The sequence below is a fragment of the Macaca mulatta genome, chromosome 19 (assembly GCF_049350105.2).
Source record: "Macaca mulatta isolate MMU2019108-1 chromosome 19, T2T-MMU8v2.0, whole genome shotgun sequence".
NCBI lineage: Eukaryota > Metazoa > Chordata > Mammalia > Primates > Cercopithecidae > Macaca > Macaca mulatta.
This window is the reverse complement of record NC_133424.1, coordinates 15741312-15754554: the sequence shown is the minus strand read 5'-3', so window position 1 is coordinate 15754554 and position 13243 is coordinate 15741312. Positions and strand designations below refer to the sequence as shown.

Sequence of the window (13243 nt, the reverse complement as noted above, 5' to 3'; positions counted from 1 at the left end):
CAGGATCCTGGGTCCTGGCCAGCCTGCACTCTTTCTGAAGGTGTCCCCCAATCCCAGAGAGTGAGTCTGCCTTATCTCTGTCAGTTCTTATTTTGTCCAGCATGGGATTAGCCTGGAAGTGCTCTGAGCCAGTTCTTAGCACCATTTCATGCAGTCATGCCCTGGGTTCAGTATGAGTCAGCTGTGGCTGCCATTAAAAAATCCCACAGAGGTGGATCACCTGAGGTCAGGAGTTCGCGACCAGCCTGACCAAAATGGTGAAACCCCATCTCTACTAAAAATACAAAAGATGAGCTGGGCATGGTGGTGGGTGCCTGTAATCCCAGCTACTTGGGAGGCTGAGGCAGGAGAGTCCCTTGAACCCGGCACTCCAGACTGGGCAACAAGAGCAAACTCCGTCTCAAAAAAAAAACAAAAAAACAAAAAAAACTGCAGCATGGGTGACTCAAACAATAGAAATTTGTTTTTTCACGGTTCTGGAGGTTGGAAGTCTAAGCCCAAGGTGCCATCAGGGTTGGTTCCTGATGAGGGCTCTCTTCCTGGCTTGCAGATGGCTGCCTTCTCACTGTAGCCTCACATGGCCTTTCCTCTGTGTACACAGAGGAAAGAGAGAGAGAGAGAGAGAGAGAGAGAGAGAGAGAGAGAGAGATCTGGTACCCCATCCTCTTCTTGTGAGGATACCTGTCCTATTGGATTAGGGTCCCACATTTATAACCTCATATAACCTTAATTACCCCCTTAAAGGCCCTGTCTCACCAGGCTTGGTGGCTTGCACCTGTAATTTCAGCTACTTGGGAGGCTGAGGCAGAAGGATTGCTTGAGTCCAGGAGTTGGAGGCTGCAGTGAGCTATGATTGCACCACTGCACTCCAGCCTGGGTAACAGAGCAAGACTCTGTCTAAAAAAAAAGGTCGTATCTCCAAATGCAGGCACATGGAAGTTTTATATATGATTTAGGGTTTTAGAGTATGATTTTGATTTTGATTTTGATTTTTTTGAGACCAGGTCTCACTCCGTTGCTGAGGCTGGAGTGCAGTGGCGTGATCTTGGCTCGCTGCAGCCTCCACCTTCCAGATTCAAGCGATTCTCCTGCCTCAGCCTCCCAAGTAGCTGGGATTATAGGCATGTTCTACCATGCCCGGCTAATTTTAGTATTTTTAGTAGAGACGGGGTTTCACCATGTTGGCCAGGTTGGTCTCAAACTCCTGACCTCAAGTGATCTGCCCGCCTCGGCCTCCCAAAGTGTTGGGATTACAGGCGTGAACCACCATGCCTGGCCAGTGTATGATTTTTAGAAGGGGCACAATTCAGTCCATACAGACCCTTGCTAGCATTACTGAGGCACCCACTGAATATCTCTAATGCACATGAAACATCTTATTTCATCTCTTTGAGGACCCTATAAAGTAGCTATTGACATATACTTCAATTTACAAACTCCCTTCTTCTGTCCATATTTTAATGTTGTGAAATGGAGGCATCTATTACAGTGGACAGATAAAAACATTTGCTCAACCCAGACTTTTCTCTCTTTCTCTCTTTCTTTCTTTCTTTTCGTTCTTTTTTTCTTTCTTTTCTTTCTTTCAGACGGAGTCTTGCTCTGTCGCTCTGGCTGGAGTGCAGTGGCGCGATCTCGGCTCACTGCAAGTTCCGCCTCCCGGGTTCATGCCGTTCTCCTGCCTCAGCCTCCCAAGTAGCTGGGACTACAGGCACCTGCCACCACACCCGGCTAATTTTTTTGTGTGTTTTTAGTAGAGACGGGGTTTCACCTTATTAGCCAGGATAGTCTCGATCTCCTGACCTTGTGATCTGCCCGCCTCGGCCTCCCAAAGTGCTGAGATTAAAGGCGTGAGCCACTGCGCCCAGCCCAGACTTTTCTTTCTGCTTTCCCATCCCAAAGCAGGTATCAGAGGTATTAAAAGGGTGGCCCAATGTAATTGTGGTGGTATCTTAGCATGGTGGAATGACTGCGTCATCCTGATTTTGCCAATGAGAAGCTCAGAGCTTTAATGTGATTTGCCCAGAGACTTCCATCTACTAAGGGGCGGGGTTGGAACTTGAACCTGGATCAGATACTATCCCAAGCTGCTTATACTGTGTGCTTATAGTGCCGGCTACTCGGGCCGCTGAGGTGGGAGGATCATTTGAGACCGGGAAGTTGAGGCTGCAGTGAGGTATGATTGCACCACTGCACTCCAGCCTGAGTGACACAGTGAGACTCAGTCTCTAAAAATATATATACGTAAATAACTAAAGCCATTTATTACTTAAAAAGACAAAAAAAAAAAAAAAAGAAAGAAATCTTGTGTCTTCCTTTTATTAGCATCCTGGGCTGTGGCACACATTGATTTCCTGTTAATCCCAGCACTTTGGGAGGCCGAGAGGGGCGGATCACTTGAGGTCAGGAGTTCGAGACCAGTCTGGCCAACATGGTGAAACCCCGTCTCTACTAAAAATACAAAAAATTAGCCAGACACGGTGGCATGTGCCTGTAATCCCAGCTACTCCGGAGGCTGAGGCAGGAGAATCACTTGAACCCGGGAGGCGGAGGTTGCAGTGAGCCGAGATCATGCCACTGCACTCCAGCCTGGGCGACAGAGCGAGACTCTGCCTCAAAAACAAACAAACAAACAAAAAACCAAGCAGATGGTAATGATTTCCCAGGGCTCTATGTGTATCTCCTAAAGAGAAACCTGTAGGAATGCTCAGCCCCATCCCTAGCAGCGGCTCTCCCCAGAGCCAAAGGGTGAGATCTGAGATTCCGGGTGCCTGCCCCTCCAGGTAGAGGAGCTGGGCATGGGGGCTGAGGAGGCTGTGGATTGCCGTCAGTGGACTCAACACCATCTGGTTGCTGCTGACATCCGCGTGGCACCAGCCATGGCGCTGACACCACCACAGGGCGACGCAGATGCTGATGGCATGGATGTCAATGTGCGTGGCCCAGGTCAGTGACAGTGCCCCTCCCAAAGGGATGCCCCTCACCCATCCTACCTGGAAGAGGTTATTTCTGAGTCTGTGTTTTGGGAAGAACTGGTGGAGTCTGTAAGCTTCTGTGAAGGGTGTGTGTTCAGCAACACTCTTGGTTGGAAGTGACAAAGGTCCAACTCAAGCTAGCTTAAGTAAAACAAGGGATTTATTGACTCATGTAACTAAAAGTGGCACATTTGGATCCAGGACTCATTTTTCCCCTCTCTACCCTTTGACTCCAATCTTATGAAATCTTCCTAATGTGCCAGCAGAAGTCTCAGGATGCATTCTGATTGGACAGACTAGGGTCACATGCTCATCCTTGAGCCAATCAGTATGACCAGGGGGCTGGAATATGCAAATTGACCAAGCCTGATTCCCTTACCTGCCCTTGAGCGGGCAAGGGTAGGAGGGGCAGCGGGGAGGTGTGTCTCTACCCAGGACTTGAGAATGGAGAACTGGATGCAAGTGGCTCCCTAAGAAAAACGAGGACAAGTGCTTGTGTACAGTGTGTGCAGTGTAGCAGTCTATGTTGTTTGATCCTCTCAGATCCATCTTTGCTATGTTTCAGGGCATTCCTGCCTTAGCTTCATTTTGCTTTTGCTCCAAATGGCCTGTACTTGTGGCTCTCTTTTGAAGTCCCTCTGGCTACTGGGGCCTGAAGTGCCTGGGATTTTATGTCCCTGGGGGCAGCTCTTTTTTTTTTTCCTTTTAAAATACTGAAATGAATTGGCAGAAAGGGGCAGCTCCTAACCAGTGGATGCATGGTATGAGGGGGATAGTTTCTTTACCTTGAACTGGATTAGAACTCTGGAGTACAATGCATGTTCCAGAGTCCCTGTGCAGGATCAGGGTGGAATAACCCTTTGGGAATTTACTGGAGGTTGCACACTTGCTTGACTCCCAGAGTCCCTTGTCCTATGTTCCGCACCCTAGGAGTCATTCTGTGATAAATCACATGCCCACGAATCCTCATCCTGGGTGTGGGTGTGCAGACAGGAGGATCTGCCAATCCACATTCTTCCATGTGTCCTATTAGCTCCTAATGGGGTGCCCTTGATAACATTTCCTGGAAAAGGCCCTGTGTTTACCTTCCTGCTGACACACTCCTGTCCCCGCAGATGGCTTCACCCCACTAATGCTGGCTTCCTTCTGTGGGGGGGCCCTGGAGCCGATGCCAACTGAAGAGGATGAGGCAGATGACACATCAGCTAGCATCATCTCCGACCTAATCTGCCAGGGGGCTCAGCTTGGGGCACGGACTGACCGTACTGGCGAGACTGCTTTGCACCTGGCTGCCCGTTATGCCCGTGCTGACGCGGCCAAGCGGCTGCTGGATGCTGGGGCAGACACCAATGCCCAGGACCACTCAGGCCGCACTCCCCTGCACACAGCTGTCACAGCCGATGCCCAGGGTGTCTTCCAGGTGAGACAGGCACACCCTCTGGACTTCGGAGCTGGGGCAGGCTTTAGACTTACCTGGATTTGAGCCCCAGTTCTGCCTTTCAGAGCTCATTTTTTCTCATTTGGAAAATGGGGATATATGGGAGTACAGTAGCTGTCAAGCAGCTGCTCTCTGAACCTCACCAATTTCAGGGGTTGGGGTGTGGGGGTTGGAGACTTCATGGGACTTAGGAGTGTTCTTGATTCCTCTGTTCCTGCCATGACTCCTCCTGCTGCATCCACTCTGTCCTAGATTCTCATCCGAAACCGCTCTACAGACTTGGATGCCCGCATGGCGGATGGCTCAACGGCACTGATCCTGGCGGCCCGCCTGGCAGTAGAGGGCATGGTGGAAGAGCTTATCGCCAGCCATGCCGACGTCAATGCTGTGGATGAGCTTGGTAGGTTGGCAGAGGAATCAAGTCTAGGCTGGGTTAGTGTCACCTGGGCCCCGAGGGTCATGTTGGTGCAAACTCATACCCATGTTGAGACCCAATCACTGAAGCTGATGCACACATAACCAGGCTTCATGAAGCCTGCAGGGTCATGCAGGGTCACCACTAGTCCTTAGGGTGCCTCAGGGATTAGGAAAAAGTGCCTTTCCCCTGGACACTTCATTTTCACCTGCTTTGTTAGACAGACACACTCTACTTCCACCTGCTGGAAGTTATTATAATAAACCTGCACATCTGGCCATGTGTGGTGGCTCATGCCTGTGATCCCAACACTGGGAGGCAGAGGCAGGAGGATGGCTTGAGGCCAGGAGTTTGAGACCAGACTGGGCAACACAGTGGGTTCTACAAAAATTTTTTAAAAGATTAGCCACGTGCGGTGGTGCATACCTGTGGCCCTAACTACTCGGAACACTGAGGTGGGAAGGTCATTTGAGCCCAGGAGGTTGAGGCTGTGAGCCATGATTGTGCCACTGTACTCCAGCCTGGGGGACAAACTCTGTCTAAAAAAAAAAAAAAAAGTCTCCAGACATTGCCAAATGCCCTGGGGGCCGGGGTCGGGGAGTTTCTCCTGGTTGAGAACCATGGCTTCAGGGCAGGGCTGGCCAATAGGACTTTCTGTGATGATGGAATTATTCTCTGCACTGTCCAATATGGTAGCCACTGGCCACATGTGGTGACTTGAAATGTTGCTGGGGCAAATGAAGAACTAAATGTTTTAGTTCATTTAATTCTTTTTCTCCTTGTGTTGCTTTTTTTTTTTTTTTTTTTTCTGAGACAGAGTCTCGCTCTTATTGCCTAGGCTGGAGTGCAATGGTGTGATCTTGGCTCACGGCTACCTCCACTACCCGGGTTCCAGTGATTCTCCTGTCTCAGCCTCCCAAGTGTCTGGGACTAGAGGCGCCCGCCACCATGCCTGGCTATTTTTTTTGTATTTTTAGTAGAGACAGGGTTTCGCAATGTTGGCCAGGCTGGCCTCGAACTCCTGACCTCAGGTGATCCGCCTGCCTTGGCCTTCCAAAGTGCTGGGGTTACAGGCATGAGCCACTGTGCCCAGCCTTTAAAAAAAAAAACAAAAACCAGCCGGGCGCGGTGGCTCAAGCCTGTAATCCCAGCACTTTGGGAGGCCGAGACGGGCAGATCACCAGGTCAGGAGATCGAGATCATCCTGGCTAACCTGGTGAAACCCTGTCTCTACTAAAAAATACAAAAAACTAGCCAGGCGAGGTGGCGGGCGCCTGTAGTCCCAGCTACTTGGGAGGCTGAGGCAGGAGAATGGTGTAAACCCAGGAGGCGGAGCTTGCAGTGAGCTGAGATCTGGCCACTGCACTCCAGCCTGGGCAACAGAGCGAGACTCCGTCTCAAAAAAAACAAAAACAAAAAACAAAAAACAGCTTTACTGAGATATGATTCACATGCCATACAATTCACCCACTTAAAGTGTACAATTCAATGGCTCTTAGTATAATCAGAGTCGTACAACTATTACTACAATCAATTTTAGAACATTTCATCACCTGAAAAAGAAATTCTCACCACTTGGCCATCATCTTCCAAGCCCCTCATCTGTCCAACGCTGTGCAACCAGTGATTTGCTTTTTGTCTCCATGGATTTGCCTGTTCTGGACATTTCATATAAATGTAATCATATGATATGTGGTCATTTTTGTCTGCCTTTTTATCAGTTAGCATTATGTTCTCAAGGTTCACCCATGTTGAAGCATAGTTCAGCTGAATAATACTCCATTGTATTGATGGACCTTTTTTTTTTTTTTTTTTTTAATTTTTAGAGATAGGGTATCACTCTGTCACTCAGGCTGGAGTTCAGTGGTGTGATTATAGCTCACTGCAGCCTCAAACTCCCAGGCTCAAGTGATCCTCCCATCCCACCCTCCTGAGTAGCTGGTATTACAGGTGTGTGCCAGCACACCTGGGTAATTCTCAAATTTTTTGTGGAGATGGGGTCTTACTTTGTTGCCCAGGCTGATCTCAAACTCCTGGCCTTAAGCAATGCTCCCACCTTGGCCTCCCAAAGTGTTGTGATTACAAGTGTGAGCCACTGTGCCTGGCCAGAAGTTTCCATTTTGATCATGTCCAATTTATCTATTTTGTAGTTGTTATTGTTATTTGTGGTTTTGGTGTCACATCTAAGAATCTTGGCCTAATTCAAGGTCATGAAGATTTACTCTTTATGTTTTCTTCTAGATGTTTAGTTATATAGTTGGAGCTCTTATATTTAGGTTTCTGATCCATTTTGAGTGAATTTTTGTATAAAGTGTGAGGTAGGGGTCCAACTTCATTCTTTGGATGTGAATATTCAGTTGTTCCAGCACCATTAGTTGAGAAGACCATTCTTTCCCCATCGAATGGTCCTGGCACCTATTTTATTAGATTTAAATCTAAAGAACCACATGTAGGTTGGGCACAGTGGCTCATGCCTGTAATCCCAGCACTTTGGGAGGCCAAGGCTGGTGGATCACTTGAGGTTAGGAGTTTGAGACCAGTTTGGGCTCAAATATGGTTCCACATAGTGGAACTCTATCTCTATCAAAAATACAAAAAAATAGCTGGGCATAGTGGTACATGCCTGTAGTAGGGAGGCTGAGGAGGGAAAATTGCTTGAGCCCAGAAGGTGGAGGTTGCAGTGAACTAAGATTGTGCCAATGGACTCCAGCCTGGGTGACAGAACAAGACACTGCTTCAAAAATAAATAAATGGATAAATAAGAACCATATGTGACTGGCTACTGTATTGGACATCACAACCCTAGGTTCAACTGAAGGAGGTCCACACAGCACCCCCTGTGTATAGACAGTCATACACGTGCGCGCACGCACGCGCACACACACACACACACACACACAGAGTACTTCCCCATTGCACAGAAAGAGTCATTTTGCAGATTTGCACATACATGGATCCAGACACAAGTACTTGGATATTCATGGCAAGCCTGCCTCCTCTACCCCTAGGCCACATTCTAGACAATTTCTGCTTTCCTGACATGGGGGCCCCAGGAGAGGAGCCTGGTCCTGACCTCTCTCCCCTTCATCCTCCAGGGAAATCAGCCTTACACTGGGCTGCAGCTGTGAACAACGTGGAAGCTACTTTGGCCCTGCTCAAAAATGGAGCCAATAAGGACATGCAGGATAGCAAGGTGAGCCCCAGCCCTTGGTCCACGGGGGGTCAGCACTGGCACAGCGCCACTGCACTGCAGCCTGGGCATCAGAGTGAGACTCTGTCTCAAAAAACAAAATAAAACAAAACAAAACCCCAAACATTGCATTAAAATATAATTTACTTTGGTAACTAAAGTTTTTGGTGGCCCCTTAAATTTTGTGCCTAATGGCTGGGTGTGGTGGTTCACGCCTATAATCCCAGCACTTTGGGAGGTCGAGATGGGTGGAATACTTGAGGTCAGGAGTTCGAGACAGCCTGGCCAACGTAGTAAACCCCTGTCTCTACTAAAAATACAAAAATTAGCTGGGTGTGGTGGTGCACACCTGTAATCCCGGCTGCTCAGGAGGCTGACGGAGGAGAATCGCTTGAACCCGGAAGGCTGAGGTTGCAGTGAACCGAGATGGCGCCACTGCCCTCCAGCCTGGGCGACACAGCGAGACTCTGTCAAAAAAAAAAAAAAAAAAAAGGTTATGCCTAAGGTGAGTACCTCGCTTAACTCACCCAGTCCTGGCCTTGACCCCTGGCACTTAGTAGGTGATGGATGAATGTGGTTTAGAGGAAAGAACTTTGTCCAGGCTCCCCCAGCGCAGCCGGGATTTAACCCAGCCAGGTCTGTCAAGCTCCAGTGTGCAAACTCATAGCTCTCGGGCTCCCCCAAGAGGCTGGAAGACTTTGCTACTCTTAACCGGGGTTTTGCTGACCTCTGTGGGTTCTGGCCCCCCAGGAAGAGACCCCTCTGTTCCTGGCCGCCCGCGAGGGCAGCTACGAGGCTGCCAAGCTGCTGTTGGACCACTTTGCCAACCGTGAGATCACCGACCACTTGGACAGGCTGCCGCGGGATGTAGCCCAGGAGAGACTGCACCAGGACATCGTGCGCTTGCTGGATCAACCCAGTGGGCCCCGCAGCCCCCCTGGTACCCACGGCCTGGGGCCTCTGCTCTGTCCTCCAGGGGCCTTCCTCCCCGGCCTCAAAGCGACACAGTCGGGGTCCAAGAAGAGCAGGAGGCCCCCTGGGAAGGCGGGGCTGGGGCCGCAGGGGCCCCGGGGGCGGGGCAAGAAGCTGACGCTGGCCTGCCCGGGCCCCCTGGCTGACAGCTCGGTCACACTGTCGCCCGTGGACTCGCTGGACTCCCCGCGGCCTTTCGGTGGGCCCCCTGCTTCCCCTGGTGGCTTCCCCCTTGAGGGGCCCTATGCAGCTGCCACTGCCACTGCAGTGTCTCTGGCACAGCTTGGTGGCCCAGGCCGGGCGGGTCTAGGTCGCCAGCCCCCTGGAGGATGTGTACTCAGCCTGGGCCTGCTGAACCCTGTGGCTGTCCCCCTCGACTGGGCCCGGCTGCCCCCACCTGCCCCGCCAGGCCCCTCATTCCTGCTGCCACTGGCTCCGGGACCCCAGCTGCTCAACCCAGGGACCCCCGTCTCCCCACAGGAGCGGCCCCCGCCTTACCTGGCAGTCCCAGGACATGGCGAGGAGTACCCGGCGGCTGGGGCACACAGCAGCCCCCCAAAAGCCCGCTTCCTGCGGGTTCCCAGTGAGCACCCTTACTTGACCCCATCCCCTGAATCCCCTGAGCACTGGGCCAGCCCCTCACCACCCTCCCTCTCAGACTGGTCCGAATCCACGCCCAGCCCAGCCACTGCCACCGGGGCCATGGCCACCGCCACTGGGGCACTGCCTGCCCAGCCACTTCCCTTGTCTGTTCCCAGCTCCCTTGCTCAGGCCCAGACCCAGCTGGGGCCCCAGCCGGAAGTCACTCCCAAGAGGCAAGTGTTGGCCTGAGATGCTCGTCAGTTCTTAGATCTTGGGGGTGCTAAAGAGACCCCTGTCCTGCCTCCTTTCTTTCTCTGTCTCTTCCTTCCTTTTAGTCTTTGTCATCTTCTTCTCTCTTCACCAGCCCTCCTGCATCCTTGCCTTGCAGTGTGACCAAGATAGGTCATCAGCCCAGGGCTTCAGTCTTCCTTTATTTATAATGGGTAGGGGCTACCACCCGCCCTCTCAGTCTTGTGAAGAGTCTGGGAACTCCTTCCTCCCCACTTCTCTCTTCCTTCATTCTTTTCTCTCTCCTTCTGGCCTCTCATTTCCTTACATTCTGACATGAATGAATTATTATTATTTTTCTTTTTCTTTTTTTTTTTTTACATTTTGTATAGAAACAAATTCATTTAAACAAACTTATTATTATTATTTTTTACAAAATATATATATGGAGATGCTCCCTCCCCCTGGGAACCCCCCAGTGCCCCCGTGGGGCTGAGTCTGTGGGCCCATTTCGGCCAAGCTGGATTCTGTGTACCTAGTATACAGGCATGACTGGGATCCATGTACCGAGTACACGACCCAGGTATGTACCAAGGAGGCACCCTTGGGCACACCCACTGGGGCCAGGGGTTGGGGGAGAGTTGGGAGCCTCCTCCCCACCCCACCTCCCTCACTTCACTGCATTCCAGATGGGACGTGTTCCATAGCCTTGCTGGGGAAGGGCCCACTGCCAACTCCCTCTGCCCCAGCCCCACCCTTGGCCACCTCCCTTTGGGAACTAGGGGGCTGCTGGTGGGAAATGGGAGCCAGGGGAGATGTGTGCATTCCTTTGTCTCCCTGTAAATGTGGGACTACAAGAAGAGGAGGAGCTGCCTGAGTGGTACTTCCTCTTCCTGGTAATCCCCTGGCCCAGCCTCATGGCAGAATATAAGTATTTTTAGGCTATTTTTGTAATATGGCTTCTGGTCACGATCCCTGTGTAGCTGAATTCCCAAACCCTGCATTGTACAGCCCCCACTCCCCTCACCACCTAATAAAGGAATAGTTAACACTCAGTGTTGTTGGTCTGTGTCTAGGTAAGGTGGGGAGTGGTGGCAGTGGGACTTCTATCTCCCCCACCCAGCGCTAACTTGAGCTCCCATCTTGGGGTAAATACATTTGACTTGCCAGTCTACTTATGCTTCCTCTTTTGGCAGATGACTACCGACTGGATCAGTGGTGGTCACCTGACTTAAGTTGAGCCAATCAGATTCTTTTGCTCAAGAACCTTCTTTAATGGAGAGGCTAAGAAACTGGTCAGTTGGTGGAGCTCTTAAGGTCACAATTAGATTTAGAAATATCAGTGGCCAATTTGAGGTGGTGGGCAAACAGATGAGCAAAGAGTGCAGAAGAATGAAGCTAATATTCAGGGAGAATCAGAAATGAGAGCTCAAATGACCGTTTGAGGGCTGGGGGGTTTCTCTCAGCTCCCAATGCAGTATCAATTCCAGTTAAATGAGTGTTCATTCCATTGAGATCAACAGGTATTTGTTAATTGCTTTCTAAGTGTCTGATGATGGTTCTACATGAATTTCACTTTTACTTCATGCTCCTTTGGGTTTTGGAGATAACCTTGGACCCATGTAATAAATACTTCTTTACTTGTGCCAGCTTCGGTGGGTTTCTGTTTCTCACAACCAATCATGCTCCAAGACAAGGTTCGGTTTACACTGGTGTTTTCAGGAAAGGAGGATAGGATTTAGTGTTCGTTGATTCTGTCAGTTGGAGTGCTCCTGGTTGCAAATGACACAAAAGCCTCCTGGCTTAAACAAGAAAGGGGTTTATTAGCTCATATAAATTAAAAGGACCAACTTCAGGGAAGATTTGATCTAGTGGTTCAAATGTAGTCAACAATGGCTCAGTTTCTCTTCATCTCTACAACTTTCTCTGGGCATCAGTTTCATCTACATCCTCCACCCAGTACAACCTCTCTTCCCTACATCACACAGCTCCAGCCCTCTCTCTGTGTTATCAAAATAGGTGCCATATTGCTCTTTCCAGGGGAGAGAGAAACTTCTAGTATTTTACTTTTATTTACTTTCTTCCTGTTTTTTTGAGATAGAGTATTGTTCTTATCACCCAGGCTGGAGTGCAATGGCACAATCTCGGCTCACTGCAACCCCCGCCTCCTGGGTTCAAGCAATTCTCCTGCCTCAGCCTCCTGAGTAGCTGGGATTACAGGTGCCCGCTTCCATGTCTGGCTAATGTTTGTATTTTTAGTAGAGACAGGATTTCACCATGTTGGCCAGGCTGGTCTCACACTCCTGACCTCAGATGATCCGTCCACCTTGGCCTCCCAAAGTGCTGAGATTACAGGCATGAGTCACTGCACTCGACCTTGTAGTTGATTTTTCTGTTGACTCCAATTGGTTCATGTATCCACTCTCTAACCTAAGGTTTCTTAATTTCAGCATTATTGACATTTGGGGACAAATCATTCTTTGCTGTGGGGAGCTGTCCTGTGCAATGTAGGATATTTAACAGCATCTCTGGTCCCTACCCATTAGCTACCAGCAGTACCCCTTTCCCAGTTGTGACAACCAATATAACATGTCTCCAGATACTGCCAATTGTCACATGGGAGGCAGAATCACACCTGTTGTTTTCTTAAAGCATGTCTTAAGGTCTTTTCTTTGGAACTACTGGTGTGCTACATTTAGGGGCAATCAGGTTTGCAGAAGCATGAATTTTGTGGAAGCTTCTAATAAATGTTTACTCCTCCCCACCCCCTTTAGACTAAGTCTTTGAAGATGAAACAGTCTCTTTTATGTTTGTCTCAACTTTATTTTATGTTTATTCCCTTACCCTCTAACCTTTATTGGGCACCTACTGTGTGCAAACTCCCGGACAAGTTGTTGAGAATAAAATGGTGAATTATATAGGCCCAGTCTCTGCTTTTATGGAATTTCAGGCTAGTTGGGGGATGTATGGGGGGTGCACCCCTGTATCCCCTTGGAACTTACCATTCTAGTGCTTGCTTACAGCATCTGACTGTGAACACCTGAGACTTTCCACCTGGGGACTTCCTCTTGTGTGGGGCAGGAGCAACCCTCAACATATGAGGGATGAATGAGAGATGGTGGATAAATACCCCAGCTTCATCACCACTCTCTGGGGGAATTCATGGATATGATGCACAGAGTCTCCCAACAGATGCTCTTTGGCATTAAACCCCAGTTGCACACAGCAGCAACCTACTTTTCCTCAATCCTACTAGAGCTTTCTGGAATGATCTTGTGAATAAATTCTTTGCACTGGAATCGTTGGTCCAAGAGGAGTCCATCTAGCTTTATGCATGAGTAGATTCTTGGGAATAAAAAATAAAATATCTGTTGGAGCTTAAGCAAGTTTGGGTATTCTTCTTCCCAAGTGCTGTACAAATGCGGAGAAAATCATTCTCCCTACCC

General features: G+C 49.7%; 1 protein-coding gene across 1 annotated transcript in view; it reads left to right on the top strand.

The window, feature by feature from the left end:
• The window catches only part of NOTCH3 (notch receptor 3), a 41522-nt gene extending 30670 nt beyond the window's left edge, over nucleotides 1-10852 (top strand). The window contains exons 29-33 of the mRNA XM_015123166.3: nucleotides 2781-2943; nucleotides 4088-4392; nucleotides 4663-4810; nucleotides 7921-8018; nucleotides 8766-10852. Coding sequence (XP_014978652.3) covers nucleotides 2781-2943; nucleotides 4088-4392; nucleotides 4663-4810; nucleotides 7921-8018; nucleotides 8766-9818 — 1767 coding nt within the window. The 3' untranslated portion in view covers nucleotides 9819-10852. The remainder of the gene's footprint in view (nucleotides 1-2780; nucleotides 2944-4087; nucleotides 4393-4662; nucleotides 4811-7920; nucleotides 8019-8765) is intronic.
• Nucleotides 10853-13243: the final 2391 nt, after the last annotated feature.